This window comes from Pelobates fuscus, chromosome 6 (genome assembly GCF_036172605.1).
Source record: "Pelobates fuscus isolate aPelFus1 chromosome 6, aPelFus1.pri, whole genome shotgun sequence".
Lineage (NCBI taxonomy): Eukaryota > Metazoa > Chordata > Amphibia > Anura > Pelobatidae > Pelobates > Pelobates fuscus.
Window position 1 is genome coordinate 123,489,690 of NC_086322.1, and position 17,639 is coordinate 123,507,328.

Sequence of the window (17,639 nt, forward strand, 5' to 3'; positions counted from 1 at the left end):
TTAGAGAGGTAGTTGCATACAAAAACACTTCAAGCAAGCAGAATTTTGAAAGAAATACTTTGCACATGCCATTATTATTATTTTGTTTGTGTGTGTTTTTACACATACGTGCTTATTGGTGATAATTATGAAGTAGATCAAGTTTAGCTTTAACATCCTATACCTAGCAATTTTGTCCTTCCTCGAACTCATCTAATGTGTGAGCAGGATAACAGACATAGTAGTAAGTACATTCCAATACTACAATTTGCATTCATGTGTACCATTAGAATTCCATGAGGTGCTAACATTGATTTTGGTTACACAGTGAATACAATGAGGTGATGAGGTGTGAACAGTTGCCAAGTGGATATTATTAGTGTGTTCAATTCAGCAGTAAACTGAATTGCAGAAAATAGACCATCTGTTACTCCAGCTACTGTGGAACCAAATAGAGAGCGAGAGAGAACATAAACAGTGTACCTATATTATCTTGTGCAGTCATAGTATCATGTTATTTGTGAATGTCTACAGAATCCAAATATGGCATTATTTCCTCTAATATAGGCTTTACTATGATGTATATTTTAGATTGTGGCTTTTTAGAACAAGAGTTTTGGCACATACAGGTGCTCGTCTGCTCGACAATGATTTGGGTTTCAGTCAGCGTCATCTAATAGGACAAAGTGACTGGTTCTTTTAACAGTGATCTTGCTTGAATAACTTAATGTCATATAAACTGTGTTTTATCCTTATACATGGGAATTTAGAGGATAAACTTTAGTAACTACTTGGGCTGTTTAATTATGGCCCTTTGAGCTTTGAAAAGTTCAGCCAACCAGTTTAAGCTACTAGGGTCATCTGCAGTGTATGCCTCTAGGCGCAGCTGTACATTCCAGTTCATGGCATATGACTTCCTTATTTGTTCCATCTTGTAACAAGATTGGATTATTTGAGTTCTCCATTCATACTTAAAAATAAGAGATTAATGTATTCTTCAATATATCATTTTTTTAAATGCACTTTCTAAAATATACATAAATACTTAGAGATAACTCCACAATGAGGAAATTAATCAAATCAGTCAAATAAAATACAATTATTTCATAAAGATAAGAGTGTGAAAGGCATAAATAAATGCTCAAATCATTGAAGCTACACTCTTTCATAATTTTATTTATTGTTTGGGTATATGTATAACGATAATGGTAAATTAAAAACAACAATACAGCGCTATGGAATTTGTTGGCGCTATATAAATAATAAAATAATAATAATAATAATAGCCTGCCGGTTGATGTGCATTTTCTTCTAGTGATGAATAAAAACAGTAGCTGTTTGTGTTGGTTTGTATGTAGTTGTTCAATGCTTCTTAAGAGATTTAATTACATTACTACATGATAGACCTTACCTAGATTTGATGATTTGAAATGCAAGAGTTAGGAATAACATTAAAAAAAGAAGCACAAAGAAAACTGACTATATTTATAGAATTACTTTCCTAGTGAATACAATTTATTTTCCTGATTGAAAATAATCCCCAAGGATAGGATGTTCATGTTCAACATTTAAAGAAATTTAGATTAGAATAGTGAAGCAGAGTAAAAATGAAAACATAATCTTGCTGAGATGTATGCTAGATTTAGACACAGATAAAAGTTGCCATAGTCATCATGTTTCAAAATGTCATACATTAATTCTTCATGTTGATGGACAACTCATGAAAAGTGCTTCCCTGCTATATGTAGAATTAATATGCTCAATGATTAATGAATATTTCCTTTGGCACAATTTATATTCTATTTATCAAAGGACAGTGCTTTTCATATGCTGCCCAGCCATATGTATACATTATATCAGTTCAGGGAATCTTGGTGGATGTGGCAAATGTAGATCATAAATGAGATTCAAAATCCTAATTTATCAGACTGTTATCTTTACCTGCCACTAGGCATCACCTGGGATCTTCTCCGGAAATTATACATTTGAATAAAACAATGATCTTGTGGACCCATGCTTATTATTTTTATTCTCTAAAACTGTGGTGATATGGGGGGGCGTGGCCTGACCGCGAACGCGAATGGACATGTGAGCGACGGGCTCTGAGAGCATCTCCCCTAATACAGCGAATATAATAGCGATATAAGAGAGACAACCCTCTAATTGTATACCACTCACCGGAGGCATAACTCAGCATCATGGCTCAACGCTCGGTGACGAAAAAAAGGGTAAAAGAAACACCCTCCCTCCAGATTGCAGCAATGTCCTTGCCACAGTGAGAAATCAAAGATGGCACTGATAGGCCCAATTCACCGGCCTCGAGTTCCGGCAGAAGCGATGTCACTTCCATCTCTATTAGAGAACCCCCAGCCACCGAAGCTTCTATCCAAAAAATGCTAAACACCCTCCAGACCTCCATACAGGCTGATTTTGCCAAATTAGCAAGAGAAATCAGAGCGGATGTGAAAGCATTGGGGGAACGCACCAATTACCTAGAAAACAAAACGGAAGAGATAATTACCGCGCACAACAATGCAGTAGCGTCGTTTGAAAATGTAAACTCCAAGATAACATCTATTCTTGCAAAGCTGACAGATCATGAGGACAGGGACCGGAGGAATAAAATCCACATTCGCGGGATCCCTGAAGAGGTCAGCCCGGGTGAACTTGGAGCATTTGTTACCACTTTATTTCATCATATGGCACCAAACCTGCCTGAGTCAACTCTATTATTGGACAGAACTCACCGTCTGCCCAGACCTAAACATCTACCAGCCTCCACACCTCGAGACACTATCACAAGACTACATTACTATACCACCAAGGAATCAATTATGGCAGCCTCTAGGAAGAACCCTATTCTCCCTGAAGAGTTCAGCAAGATCCAATTTTACATAGATCTATCGGCAACCACCCTCGCTGCAAGGAGGTCCTTCACTCCCATTACCCGAGCTCTGAGAGCGGCAGAGGTTCCTTACAAGTGGGGATTCCCGACAAGACTCATTATTAGGAAGAATGGCGCCGAAAAACATATCCTTACAATAGAAGACGGGAAACGCACCTTATCCGAATGGAACATTCCGCTACAGGACGACATGAGGGAAAATCCGGATAGCCAGACAGCAGCCAAATCACCTCAGCGACTCACCCATGGATGGGAGAAGCAAGCACAAACTAACTGACTTTAAAGATTATAGATTTCAAGAGCTTTTTAGTATTTACATAGTGGCCTGCAATTCAGAGGCCAGATACCCTGACTGGTAGCAATATAGGCAGTAATGTACACATATTGCGCTAGGATTTATGGGTAGGGGTTGTACTAAATTTGTCTAATATTTGTTTAATGGGAATGGTTGGTGATTCTGCAAGTTATGCATGCAATATCTAATGCTTGAAAGCTTAGGGCTTAGACACTGATACACTGTACGTTTGAAAAAATGCTAACTAGACACACTTTTTCACTCCCTGGAAGAATATCCGACGCGACAATTGTGCCATATCAGTTGAATGAAGGGAAAGATGTTAATAACCCATACCTGAAGTTATCATAGTGTGAAGTACTAGATACACTCCCAAGAGGAGTCAACCCCTCCTCCCCCTATGCAGGACTGTAATTACGACCCATGAGACATGAGCACTTAAGGCTTATACAGTGACCTTTGTTATACATTGTGTAAGGGATAGTCTCTCTCTCTTTACCCTGGGGATTCTCTACCCCCGACGAGGGCCTCAGCGCCCAAGTAATCCAGTTTAAGTGGGTCCCATTTTGGAGACCCTCCCTTATGAACATATTCGGTCTAAGCCGCCTTATGATCCAGCCTCACTTTAGAGGCACATTGTTTGTTGTATATAGTTTGTTTTTGGTTACTTGTTTCCATTCCATCCCCCCTCCTTTTTCCATAGGACCGCAACTCCACGAAAAGAGCACTTTCCAAATTGCACATCTTTTTCCCAATAAATATGAAACTACCTTCACTACAATAAACTCTCTGCAGGTAATGAGAAAACAAAAACGAGCTATTACCTCTGGCATCCTCGTCTATTTCACTCGCTCCCAAATACAACCGATGACTAGCATTAGCCCATATGAGCTTCAAGTGACACTGCGAAGCAGCGTTGAACCCCCTCACAGGCACTATGATGCTTAACATCTTCTCCTTAAATGCCAAAGGGCTGAATACACCTCATAAACGGAGACTGGCTCTCACAGAGGCAAAAACACACAACGCACATATTGCATTTTACCAAGAGACACATTTCCAGACAAGAAGCCAGCCTAAATTCACCTCCAAATACTTCCCTTTGGGATTCCATAGCACGTACAAATAAAAAAAAAAAGGGGTGTATCAATCTTAATAAGCAAGGCAGTGTCCTTTCAACTTATCAAACAAATCAAAGATAAAGAGGGCAGATTTCTCCTCATTCAATGCATTATAAACAACATCCAACTGACTCTAGTTAACATATATGGTCCTCACAACGACCAACACTACTTCTTAGATAAAATCTTCACTTTGACAGATGCCCACAAATTTGGGGATGTCATCATAGGCGGAGACACTAATTGTCTTCTGGACCCTACTTTAGACACCACATCTATGAACACAGTCGATCCACAAACAACAAAAAAAGATTACGATCCACTTCATTGATAGATCAGACGCTCACAGACCACGGCATCCTAGACGTATGGAGAATACTTTATCCAGCCGCTAGAGATTACACTTTTCACTCTGCAACCCACTCATCATATTCCCGAATTGATAGATTTTTCTTACCTGCCATGCTACTGGCAAAGGTAGCTACTACACGCATTGGTGATATCATATGGTCTGACCATGCCCCCATCACCTTAGCGCTTATAACACAGCACCCCACTCATGGCAGGAGAACTTGGCGCCTCAACGATACCTTGTCAGCAGATCATAAGCTGGTTACACAAATCAAAGGAGAACTTGAAACTTACTTTGCAATAAACAATAACGAAGATGTTAGAGCGGAAAGTCAGTGGCAAGCACATAAAGCTGTTCTTAGAGGCCAATTTATCAAGCATTCTAGTTATAACAAGAAACAGAGACTTTCGAAATATGCAAATATACTCACAAAACTCAATACCCTGTAACGCAAGAATAAACAAACTCCATCTTATGACATCACATCGAAGATCCTTCAACTACAGGCCCAGCTTAATGACCTAGAAACAGCTAGGACCACTTACTTCCTTACGAAAATGAAACACAAATTTTTCAAAGAATGCAACAGAGCTGGGAAGATCTTAGCTTCACAACTCAAGACCCGAATGTCAGCTTCAAAAATAGCATATCTCCAAATGGAAGGTGGTCACAAGATCACGAATCCACAAAGTATAGTAGATGAGTTTAGCAAATACTACAGCAAACTATATAATCTGGGCTCAGATAGCCTATCCTCTACCCCCAAACAGAAAGACATTGATGACTTTTTACGAGATGTCGATTTACCATAGATAACAAGGGAAGAATGCCAAACCTTGACCTAACCTATTTCCATAGAGGAAACACTTCAAACCATAGCACAACTACCAACTCACAAATCTCCGGGGGCCTGATGGCTTCTCAAACCTGTATTATCGCACCTTTGGTAATATTCTAGCTCCCTACATGACAAACTTATATAATCACTGCTATCGTACTGGTAGAATGCCAACCGAAATGCTACAGGCACATATCTCTACACTTCCGAAGCCAGGGAAACCCCCCACCCAATGCTCTAACTTCCGACCTATATCCTTGCTCAACTGCGACACGAAGAATTATGCTAAAATCATAGCAAATAGGCTAGCTCTGATCCTCCCCAGAATCGTACACACAGACCAGTCAGGATTTATAAGAGGCAGGCAAGGCTGTGACAATACCAGAAAGATTTTAAATATCTTATCACATGTTGAGAGGCATGACACGGAGGGCCTTCTGTTGGCCTTAGACGCAGAGAAGGCCTTTGACCGACTTAATTGGTCTTACATGACATCAGTTCTAGAAAAGTATAACTTTCCCACAGAATTTATCCAGGGCATCATGGCACTTTATGGCATGCCCTCCGCACAAGTTTCCAATGCAGGCTTTGTATCCAGCCCTTTAACCTCACCAATGGCACAAGACAGGGCTGCCCGGTATCCCCCCTTCTATTTATCTTATCACTAGAACCCCTAGCCCATAAAATTAGACGTGACCCATTGATTACATGCATTCAGATCCATACACACAACTACCACCTAGCAATGTTCGCAGACGACATCTTTCTGCCCCTAGATAAGCCAGACTCTTCGCTGCCACAACTCATGAGCCTAATAAACACATACGGACATGTATCGTTTTACAAATTAAATATGTCAAAAACACAGGCTTTACCGATCAACATACCATCACACCGACTGAAAAGCCTGCAAGACACTTATCAATTTGAATGGAGGCACGATTATATCACATATCTGGGAGTCAAATTGGCTCTACACAACCAGAAAATGGTCTCATTAAACTACACACCGCTTGTCAACATGTGCAACTCGAGCTTCCAAAAATGGAAAGATGTCCGTATATCCTGGATGGGAAGACTACAAACTATCAAGATGATGGTACTACCGAAAGTCCTATATGTGTTTAGGATGTTGCCACTACACGTTCCACTAATGTGGTTCGAGACCACACACTGAATAGATTTGTGTGTTTATAAATTGACTTTTGATTACTTTATAAATGATAACAGAGTACATGGTTGAAGAGTATGTTAATCAAATGTATTTTCACAAAACTATCATGCAGCTTCATGGCTAGATCATAGAAAAGAGAACATGTTAAGGATTAAAAAACTAACCAACCATCTTATTCTTAATGTCCTCAAAATCTACAGCGAACAACAGGCAGTCTTTTATTATTTATTATTTTATCTTCATCTGTGACTTTTCTGGTTGTTAATCATAAATTGAATTTATTTTGATCCTGCCTTGGTCGAACCACTAATCATTTACACCAGAATACGTTTTTTTTTCTCTTCCTACAGTATTTGTTCATCACTTGAATCACTTGAATGCAGCACTTGCATGCATATAAACTAATCCCATATTTTATACAATTATAATTATCTAAAGCTATCTAAGTAAGCAAATGCCATCACCATAAAGGAATTAGTGACCCTTTAACTTGTATTGGGTTGAATATCATTGCCATATAGTTGTTGAAGATTAATAATGTCTTCTTAAAAAAATATTCTAGCACCTAATTAAAAGAAGATATGTTTTATGAAAAAAAAAATACAGAAGCTATCATTCTACAGTAATAGATAACTACAGCAAATAGAGGACCTTTTTGCTGATTAAGAGCCAATCTTTAATTAAGTTGTGCTAATTAAATATGCAAGGGGTTTGAAAAATACAGTATCCATACATAATATAGAGAAAATCTCTGTGCACTTTGTTATTATGCAGAAAGCATTGTTTGGCCTTTACATAATGTATCTACCTGGAGGTAAGATCTGTCATGCTTAGTATAACTGTTCTTTTGTAGCTCTCTCAAGTGAAATGTGTCTTTCCTCCTAGGTGATTGTTGTCAGTAACTTTAATAGAAATGTCAGGATGACCTTTCGTCTCAAGTTTGAATGTATTCTATTTATTTCCATACAAAATGTGATTATAATGCCTCAGTCATGAGACATTCCATTTAAAATAATTTGTATCTCATTACAGAGATTGTTGAACTGAACCTGCCAGAAGATCAAATGTTAACCACAACGACCGCAACTGTTGGACAAAGTGTGGTCCTGACCTGTGTGATCCAGACAAATATAAAGCTTTCTTTTATTTGGAAGCGAAACAATGTGGTTCTGAACAACCTGGATTTGGAAGATATCAGTGTAAGTTACATTTTTTGAAATAATCAAAGTATTCTTAGATAACAAAGATTTTCTCTATCCACTGCACATCTGCAAAATTTGGCAGTGCCCAATCAAGCAAACACAATACCTATTACACTCTTCTTTAACAGTTATGGGGTTATTCATTAAAGACTGGATTTTGTCCGGATAGACAAAAACTAATAAAAATTTAAAACCTCTTATATTTGCTAAAGTCAAATACTGTTGTAATTTGGTGAGCTTGAGTGAATCTGCAGTAATCACTCGGATACCTTCGGTGTCTTAGTTATGAGGCGGATGGCCAATGCATGCTATCCAGCCATCACATTAAAACAGTTAATACATAAATAAATTAATACATATATAAAAACCATATAGGGGGGTCAAAAGACCCACATATTACTATAAAGGAGGATAAAATCCTCCCTATGCACATACCAGGTGGAGCATAGTTGCTTAATATGTAAAACTAGCGACTGAGCCATTCAGGGCATGAAATTCAAACAGGATATATATACACAATAACAATCACAATCTACCCCGAAGATTTCCTCCGATCTTAAAATGCAAGTATAAAATATATAGGGGTGATTCTGCAAGAGGAGAAAAAAGGGGCACAGCATAGAACATAACTGTGTGCAAACAAATTATAATATTTTTTTTTCCGTTGGTCACTCACAATTTAATAGCCACAGACAAGCCTTCAGAAATGATATAGAAGTTTCCAGTATCTTCAATATTGATTCAGCTTCAATATGATGGACCATAGATGTTAAAAAAGAAAAGGTGCGAAAATTGTAGTGTAAATGAAATATAAAATGCAAGATGATTTTTTAAATTTACATACAGATGTAAAAAAGTAGGTGAAATAGTAAAAGCATCACCCAATATAAGTCCTACATGTTTAATCTCTTCCAAGGACTTCTTTAGGGACAATGTTGCTGGTTCACAAAAAAAGCTATACATATCACCTACCCCTTCCTATTCCTTATAAACCCCTCTAATTTTCCAAAAACTGTCTTCATTGGTCTTATATGTGTCCAGCTGGATATCAAGAATGTGTTCCACCTGTCCAGCATCACAAGAACTATAGGAAGTGTTTCTTCTATTTGTGCTTTCTGATGATGTCATTGCACTGTGCACGAGACAACGGTATGCGTTCCAACTTGTGTTCCATATGGGGGCCATATGTGTTCCATTATGCGTTCCTCCTCCCGATCAGGACCGTGTTAGTGCATGTCCAAGTTCTCAATGTCACGGTATATGGAACATAAGGGTGTAGAGGGGATGAGAATATAAATAAATAAAAGGCCATTTAAAATATATATACAATACCAAAGGAAAGAAATCATACATATTAGATCTATAAATGCGCATTTACATGTGCATAGTACATTTACAGATCTAATATGCAGGATGAAATGCAAACTCCAGACATTGTTAAATAGCATAAACAGTTTTCAAATTTTGCAGTCTGAATGGACTAATAGGATGGTTTTGCCCCATTTGGTATGGGGCCTTTTTAACTTTAGTGACAAATGCCAATAGTTATGTTGAAAAAAACACGTCTATTACAACCAAACCACCAATTTGTTCTTAGAAACCATTTTAAAACTGTGCGATTTACTATCCATATCCAATAGCTTACCCAATAGTGCATCTAATGCGTCCTCAGTTCATATAGATGTCCTCAAATATTTATACTTACTAATGCTGAAACTAAGATTACATGTTTTTATACAATTTCCCTTAATGTATTTCAATCTACCAGCAGAAGAACTGGGATATTTTCAGTGAGTCCAGCTAAAACTAACTGCCACATTACTTTTTGAATTGAGTAAAACTGGGTTTTTTGAATTGAGTATACTTGGTATACAGAGGCGTAACTAGAAACCACGGGGCCCCAGTGCACAAATTGCCCTTGGGCACCCCCCATCCATCTCCGCCCCCACACATGTCCCCACCCCCCACACACACACATGCAGACATACAGATACACATGCAGACACACTCACAGACATGTAGAAACACACACACAGACAGAGACACACAAGCAAGAGGGGAGCAGCACAGCTCTCCCCTTCTGTCAGACACTCGGGAGGTATCCAGGAGGCCCATGGTCGCAGAGGTCGTGGCTGCGGCCGGGCCCCCTGGATTGAGGGGCCAAGTCACAGCTGCAACCCCTGCAACCGTGGTAGGTACGCCACTGTCTGTATAGTATCCACAAAGTCCAGGGATGGCAGGGCTACACCCTGCCATCCCTATTTATCTGCTCAAGATTCACATATACTCACTTGTACTCCCCCCTCCTCATTTTTTAGTTTATGTTGAAATGATGTAAATGGTTGCGTTATAGAACACATGTTATTTTGCAAAGCAGGGTGAATCCAGGAGTTGTTATGTTCCAACGCCAGGTGCAGCCCCACCGTGAGGGATAGACCAGCAGAGAAAAAGAGCAGCAGCCTAAACACTCTGCCGTAATACTGAAGCACCCAAATGGAGATGAACAATAGCAATGTTGAACTAGATGGGGACCCGTCACTGTACTACTCGAACAAAAAGCGAACAATACAGTTTTGACTAAAGTTTTCACTCAAGTTATTCTATTATATTACATATAATAAGGTTTGAAGGTGAAGAAATGGTCGATGGCCCTACCCAACATGTCCCATGTCATCCTGGCAGTTTGTAAGCCCAGGTTTATGAAAACTCCTGAAAAGGGTTGCCACACAATAAGTATAATTTATATTCTACTGGGTTCTTAATTTCATAATTACTTACATCTCCTTCTTAATTCTACATTCTACAGGGCAACCCTTTTCGTGTGCTGCTCATCAATATGTATATGTGATATGTATCTCTGAAAACATGGTGGATATGGTAACCCTAACTAAATATGAAATTACTAAATAATAAATTAATATCCAGTCCAACTCTAGCTCCCACATCCTTCAACAAAAATGAGTTCAACTTGATTATTACAACTGATTATTACAACTTGATTAGAGTTAATGAAGCAACACCTTGGCAGTTAGTACATGTTAGTACATGATTATTAAAGGGACACTGTAGGCATTGTAACTTTTTCATCTCATTAATGGGGTTATGGTGTCTGGAGTCCCCAGTCACCGTTTTTTCCATTCAGTGTTAAACAATATTTAATGTTTTAATGATAAAGAAGGGTCATCAGCAGTCCAGTAACTGCTTGAGGAGGAATGATTCGACTGAGCCACAAAGACTATGATTGGCTAAGGGTATCAGCTAATCTCTTTCAGCCTATCACAGTTCACTCTTCTTGTATGAATTGGTATGGCTGGAGTGTAATCTTTGTTTGTGGGGGAGGCAGGAACCTTTATTTAGTGTTAAAGTGCTAAAAACAGGGTTTAACACTGAATGGAGAAACAGTACCAGGGGACTCTAGGCAATGTAACCAATTCAGTGAGATAAAATTGTCTTGGTGTCTACATTGTCTATTTAAGGATTTATTGCTTTGTTGTTTTATGCATTTGGAATGGAATGTGGCTTTGCCCATTTTCCATGTAGGTTCCTATATATGAACATGATAGCAGTTGACAGATGCTCTAAATAGGGATAAGGTGTTTTAGTGAATAGCAGATAATCAATAAAACTAAATGAATCCTCTGATCTGAGTTCAGAATGCTGCACAAGGTCAAATATAGAAATGTTTCAAATATGTATTTTTAATTGTCGATTCATACAATCTAGATGGGAGTGGGTTGGCAACTTATGACCTGGTGGAAAAATACAACCAAAAGGCACTTGTTGCATTGGAACCAACCCTCAACATCACCTTGCCTTTTTCTTCCTTTTATTTGTGTATAATAATATCATAAAAGAAATAGCATAACATAGAAGCAGCACTGGTTCCCAGCTGAACACTAATAAGTGTCAAACTGTGCAAAAACTGTTTGGCTACTTACTTCGGGATTGTGCTCAGGCACTTGTGGTACCATAACCACTACATACAATTGTACATGATGCTTAATATGCCTTTTTAAGTCTTCCTGAGCAATATAAGAATTTTGCATGATTGCAAAGTGCATGCTTTAAAAGCACCATGAGCCCACTCGCATTGCTGAGAATGACTCTTTTTAGTAATTTGCAAAAATTACTGCCACTGTAAGTCAGTCCACAAAGGCTGCCAGTCAGGAAGCCTAAAACACCTTGTTCAGGATACCAGTGTCAATTCTGTCACTGTTTCTGCATGTTAAATTAAATGTTGTTGCTCCTCCTGGAGAGAGAACCAAGTTGTGGACTTTGCATAAATGGTGGCAGTCCCAGGCCCCATATTCCTTATGTGTACATATATATAGCGATTCTCACACTGCATGCACTATGGGCGATGTGCAATGTGTACATTGCAGACGGGGGTCCAGCACACTCTGTGTTCCCTTTCCAGCTTCTCTGTGTCTAAATTTCGTGAGCCTCACAGAAGTCTGAGCATTGCCAGGGCAACGCTCCAAACAGCATGAACACCAGTCTCGCAAGAGTTAGACAGAGCTGAGCTGGAAAGGGAACACAGAGTGTGCTGGGCCCCCATATGCAATGTACAGTGGCTGGCTCCCTGAACCATGCCACCAGATCACCAGGGCATGCAATCTCCCCCTCCCTGGCCAGGTAAGAAGCAGGGAGGAGGAAATACAACATCTGTTGATCTACCTTTTTGGCATCTCTGCTCTCAGACATACCTGTCAGTTTCAGTATTCTGCTGCTATATTCTGCATGTTGGTGCAATATTGTGGGTATAGATTTTCCAATCAGTTCATTTTCAGGTATCTTGTTTTACTCAGCAGACCTGAATACAAATTCATATTTTCTTTGCCTAACCAACACAGAATTAATGGCTTATCATTGCTTCGGTTACAGAATTAATTATATTTCCTACAGCTATGTATGACAACCTTAACAATAGGTCCATTCCCAAGGGTATTATCATGCATTCACACCTCCATAGTAAAGGTTTTAGTAAAATAAGTTTCTAAGTATCTGTTTAAATCTTCCTTTTCAATGACTTCAACTCAAAATTATCTTTGAATTACCACTACACATGGGATACAAAAGGTAACCCTGTGTGTATATGTCTCATAGTAATATAGTTGCAATCAAGAGATTCACTGCATATTAAAAGCAGGTATTACTCATCATCTGGCATTCAAATGATTAGTTGAGAATGAATAATAGTACATTTTAGTGTAACCATGGAGATGCATTTTGTCCCAAGTAACAGATTGCAACTGCTTCCATAATAAAATAGTGGCTGCATGAAAACAAATATATTCCTTCCAATGACATGAATACAAAGTACATTTTCAACTGTTTGAATGAATAAATACACTGATGTAACTAAGCATTTTCCTCTTTTTTTTTTTATCCATTTCTAAAAAGCTTCTCTTCATTAGCATTTATAGAGCCACCACCTGTGTTAGTCTTTTTAAATTATAATAATTTTGACTACCTTATTTAATGAGTACAATTTTATGGAAAGCAATAGCATAATGAATGTATACTTATTAAAACTGAAATATGAAATATATGAGAATATAGACAATGTAGTCTAAAATTCTAAAGGAAACCTGTTCCTATATTCCTGCAAAATACAGCTGAGTGTGCCATATATATAGTATACACATTGGATTGTATGTGCTAAATGCATGGATCAAATTCAGGGTTATTCATTAAAGTGAGAATTCAAAGTGAATTTAAAATTTAAGGTCAAAATAGCTGAACTAGAACAAAATGTCTAAGTTAGCTATGATGTCAGTTTGGCTACTCTGGCTTTAATTATGAAATTTACTTTGAATTTTTAAGTAAAATTAAGTAACCATGTCAGAGATTTTCCCATTTTGGCTATTTTGACCTTCAATTTGAAAAATGCAATAATTATTGACTAAGCAAAAAGGTAATAGCGATCACAGTAATCTTAACCAGTGGTCCCCAACCCAGTCCACCAACAGTCCAGGATTGATGTATTTCCATGTTTAATTTAAATGGAGATGCTGACAAATTCTGGACTATAGGTGATCCATGAGGGCTGGGTTAGGGTCCACTGATCTAAACTAAACATAGCTTAGAAGATCACTGGATTCGTTTTGCTCTCTCCTTCCTTGCCTTTTACATTCAGGTTCAGTCACTAAATATTGAATGGAAGTGAATTGAAAAATGAATTGCAAAATTAAGACTAAAATATCCAAGCTGTGACCATAGTTGAGTTGTATAACTTTTCTTAATCAGTTATTGATTTTTAATACACTTCAGCGTAGTGTTTAGTAAATGTCGGGCTGCTGATGCACATACTTTGATTTGAATATTCATACTTTGGATTGGTGCCTTGACTTCTGTTCCACTTGGATTTTGAGACTCTAAGACTTAGGGGGGCTGCCTCGAAGCAGCGGTGGGGGAGGGGGAATCTTGTCAACTATAGAGATTTCACTAAGCATTTTACACCCATTCTACATCTAGCTGTATGCTCTTCCCTCTGTTTTGTCTATTTGTCCCATTAAGTCTATTAGGACTGTATTTATATTTACAGACACGTTCTTATATGTGTGATTACTAATTAACAGCATCTTGAGTCTTCTGCTATCTATCCATGTTCAATGGCTACCTACTAATATGATATGACGTTCCATATGTATATTTGAATTACTCTATCTCTGACTCATAAATTTAATATCTAATTTAATTTCTCCTACTATATCTACTTTAATCTAATTTATAAGGACATGACTGACCATTACTCGTTACACTGTATCTATATAGTTGGAGTTTTTTTTCAAATTGTTATTTATGCAGTCTTTAGAGTTTGTTTTAATTAGCTACAACTTACCTACTCTTATATAAATATCTAGTAGTCTTACAGACTATTACTAAGTGCCAATTCCTTTCTAAATCTCCTACTCAGCACTTCACTATAGGTTGCACATTAATCCTTATATATTTATGTTGTTCTATATGTGCTTTGTTCTAATAAAAGTTATTACCCTATATTGTATTTTAATTGGAGGTAATCTTTGTGGGGTTGGTTTTTCTCCTTAATTTTAGGAGGAACCCAACCTCATTAGTTAATCATATTAGTAAATAAACAAAACAGCCTCTAATGATCTGTCATTATATCTCTAGTTCTCTGCTCTCGTAAGGTCAGATCTCTATTAGTATTGGTGAGTAGAGATGTCCCGAACAGTTCGCCGGGAATTGTTCTCCGGCGAACATAGCTTGTTCGCGGTCGCCACGGCGGGCGAACATATGCGATGTTCGGTCCGCCCCCTATTCGTCTGGGAGGGAGGGTCTGCTGCTGATTGGCTGGAATGTGTCTGCTGACTGTGAGGTACAGGGTCAAAGTTTACTCAATGATGACGAATAGGGGGCGGACCGAACATCGCATATGTTCGCCCGCCGCGGCGACTGCGAACAAGCTATGTTCGCCGCTGAACAGTTCCCGGCGAACTGTTCGGGACATCTCTATTGGTGAGTTCAAACCTGAATTAAAAAATCCAAGCTAAATAACCAATGTAGAGTGATAATAGAGTTATATAATTTTTATTTAGAATTTTAGATATTGTCTCCTTATTATGCAATTTACTGTTTAGCTAATGTATTTACTATTAAATACATGTTAATATAAAACAGCTAAAAAAAATCAATCAAATAGTTGTATGTTTATTTGTATCTATTTAGTTATTATAGATGTATAATTCTGTTTTAAGATACACATTTTCAATGCAAATCCTTCTTGCATTGTTCAACACCATTTTGTTGCTTTTTTTTGTGTTTAAATTGTAGTAAAGAATGGCTTTCTGTATCCAGAGATAATTTGGTAAGATACTTAAATAGTTAAATGGTCTGGGCATTGATTCTACAACTATCCAAAGGGGTGAATGGGGCTTACCCACTAAATGTTCTGTGACTCTGGGAACAAACAGAATTGCACCATTCCATGAAAACATTGGAGTAAAGTATCATTTTTCTTTGCATTTGATTATGCTGGTTTATTTCTCCCTCTGGGTCTAGTATGGCAAATATTTGTAACATATTGGACGTCCTTTAACTAGTACTTAACAATTGAGAACTATTGTATAATTTCCATAAATGCCACTTCCTCATATATTCCAAATTCAACCAGAGCACAGGGCACAATATAGCTGTACAAAGTCATGTAACACAATTCTTACATTTCATTGCCATACTAGAACTGATAGGGATGGCCATTCTCAGCACCACCTGCTACAAAATCATAAAGTATTCACAATGGCAATGCAGCCATAATTTTGCTTAGATCAAATATTCTCTTTATTTCTACACATTTAAAAACATTAACAATTCATAATACCCAATCTAAGCAAGCAAAACCTAGCAATAATTCATCCTTCTTTACCCTTGCTGAAGCAAGACGCTCGTCACCTCTTGTCTCTGTCAACAACACCTTGTATGTCAATACTTGATGTTTTATATCCCCAATGTATTGCTGTAAAATGCTGCAGAATATGTTGCCAATATATAAATGCTAATAATGACAAACTCACAACAGAGCATGTGACTTGATGGTGCATGATTTGCTATTGATGTGTTTCATGTGGAGAGAAACTCCTATTTTGACAAGATTTTGGAGACTTTCTGGAATTGCTCTCCAATACTACAGGCAGCATTTAAAATATGTTTGGAATATTTCCATAGATGCATAATACATTTTCTCTTACATATAGCTACATATATGTGTATGACAAAAAATAGCTTAATTAAAATGAGCAAATCTATCTTTGTAAGGAACCTGAGAATGTCTCCACAAATACACCTTACCAACATAACGTTATGTGGGCATAATCATATTACAGTCTGCAAAAAATAAATGTAGAGTGCTAGCTATGCTCAAAGCCTACATCCACTTTTGTACACCTCTCTTATCTGTGGCATTAGAATGCAGCCATGAGATTTGACCTACAACTTGCAGTAGAATGTTGGGCGCCATTTACATAAACAAATAGGAAACATATAACCAAATAGGAAACCACGGCATTGCACTGTGAAATATTCATTATGAGTTTAAATAAGAATGCTTCTAGTTGGCCAATGGTTGTCAAGGGATGTTGAAACAAGCGCCAACATGACGATGCATAAAAATAAATAATAATTAATAAAAAATAAAAAATAAATAAAAAAGTCAAAATAATTAAAAACATTAAATTTATATATATATATATATATATATATATATATATGTAATTTTATTCTAACTGTATTTTGATATTAATATTTATATCAAAATACATATATATATATATATATATATATATATATATAAATATATATTTATATCAAAATACACTTAGAAACACATGACATTATAATTAAATTATATATATATATATATATATATATAAACAAATAAAAATAATTCAATACATACATATATACAATTACATAAATAATTTCATAAATTATTAATTAGTTCATAAACGTATACTTCAAATATATATATATATATATATTTAAGTTATTCATGCATATTTATGTAATATTTTTCCATAAATAAGTAATTGTATTGATTGCAATCTGAGGGACCTGCCTGACAACCCAGGCCGAAAGTCCAGAGAATATAATTTGCTAGCACTGTATATAACCCTGTAACTTTCCATGACACCCTAAAACCTGTACATTCGGGGGGACTGCTTTACTCAGGAGACAATTTTGAATACAAATATTAGAGTTTCCAAACAGTAAAACATATCACAGCGATGATATTGTCAGTGAAAGTGAAATTT

General features: G+C 37.2%; 1 protein-coding gene across 4 annotated transcripts in view; it reads left to right on the forward strand.

Moving 5' to 3' along the window:
* The window catches only part of FSTL5 (follistatin like 5), a 1,067,859-nt gene that overhangs the window by 493,206 nt on the left and 557,014 nt on the right, over positions 1 to 17,639 (forward strand). For all 4 annotated transcript variants that reach the window (XR_010091251.1, XM_063458208.1, XM_063458210.1 and 1 more), the window contains one exon: positions 7,697 to 7,863. Coding sequence is in view for 3 of the 4 variants with exons in the window: in XM_063458208.1 (XP_063314278.1) it covers positions 7,697 to 7,863 (167 nt within the window). In the remaining variant the exon portion in view is untranslated. The remainder of the gene's footprint in view (positions 1 to 7,696; positions 7,864 to 17,639) is intronic.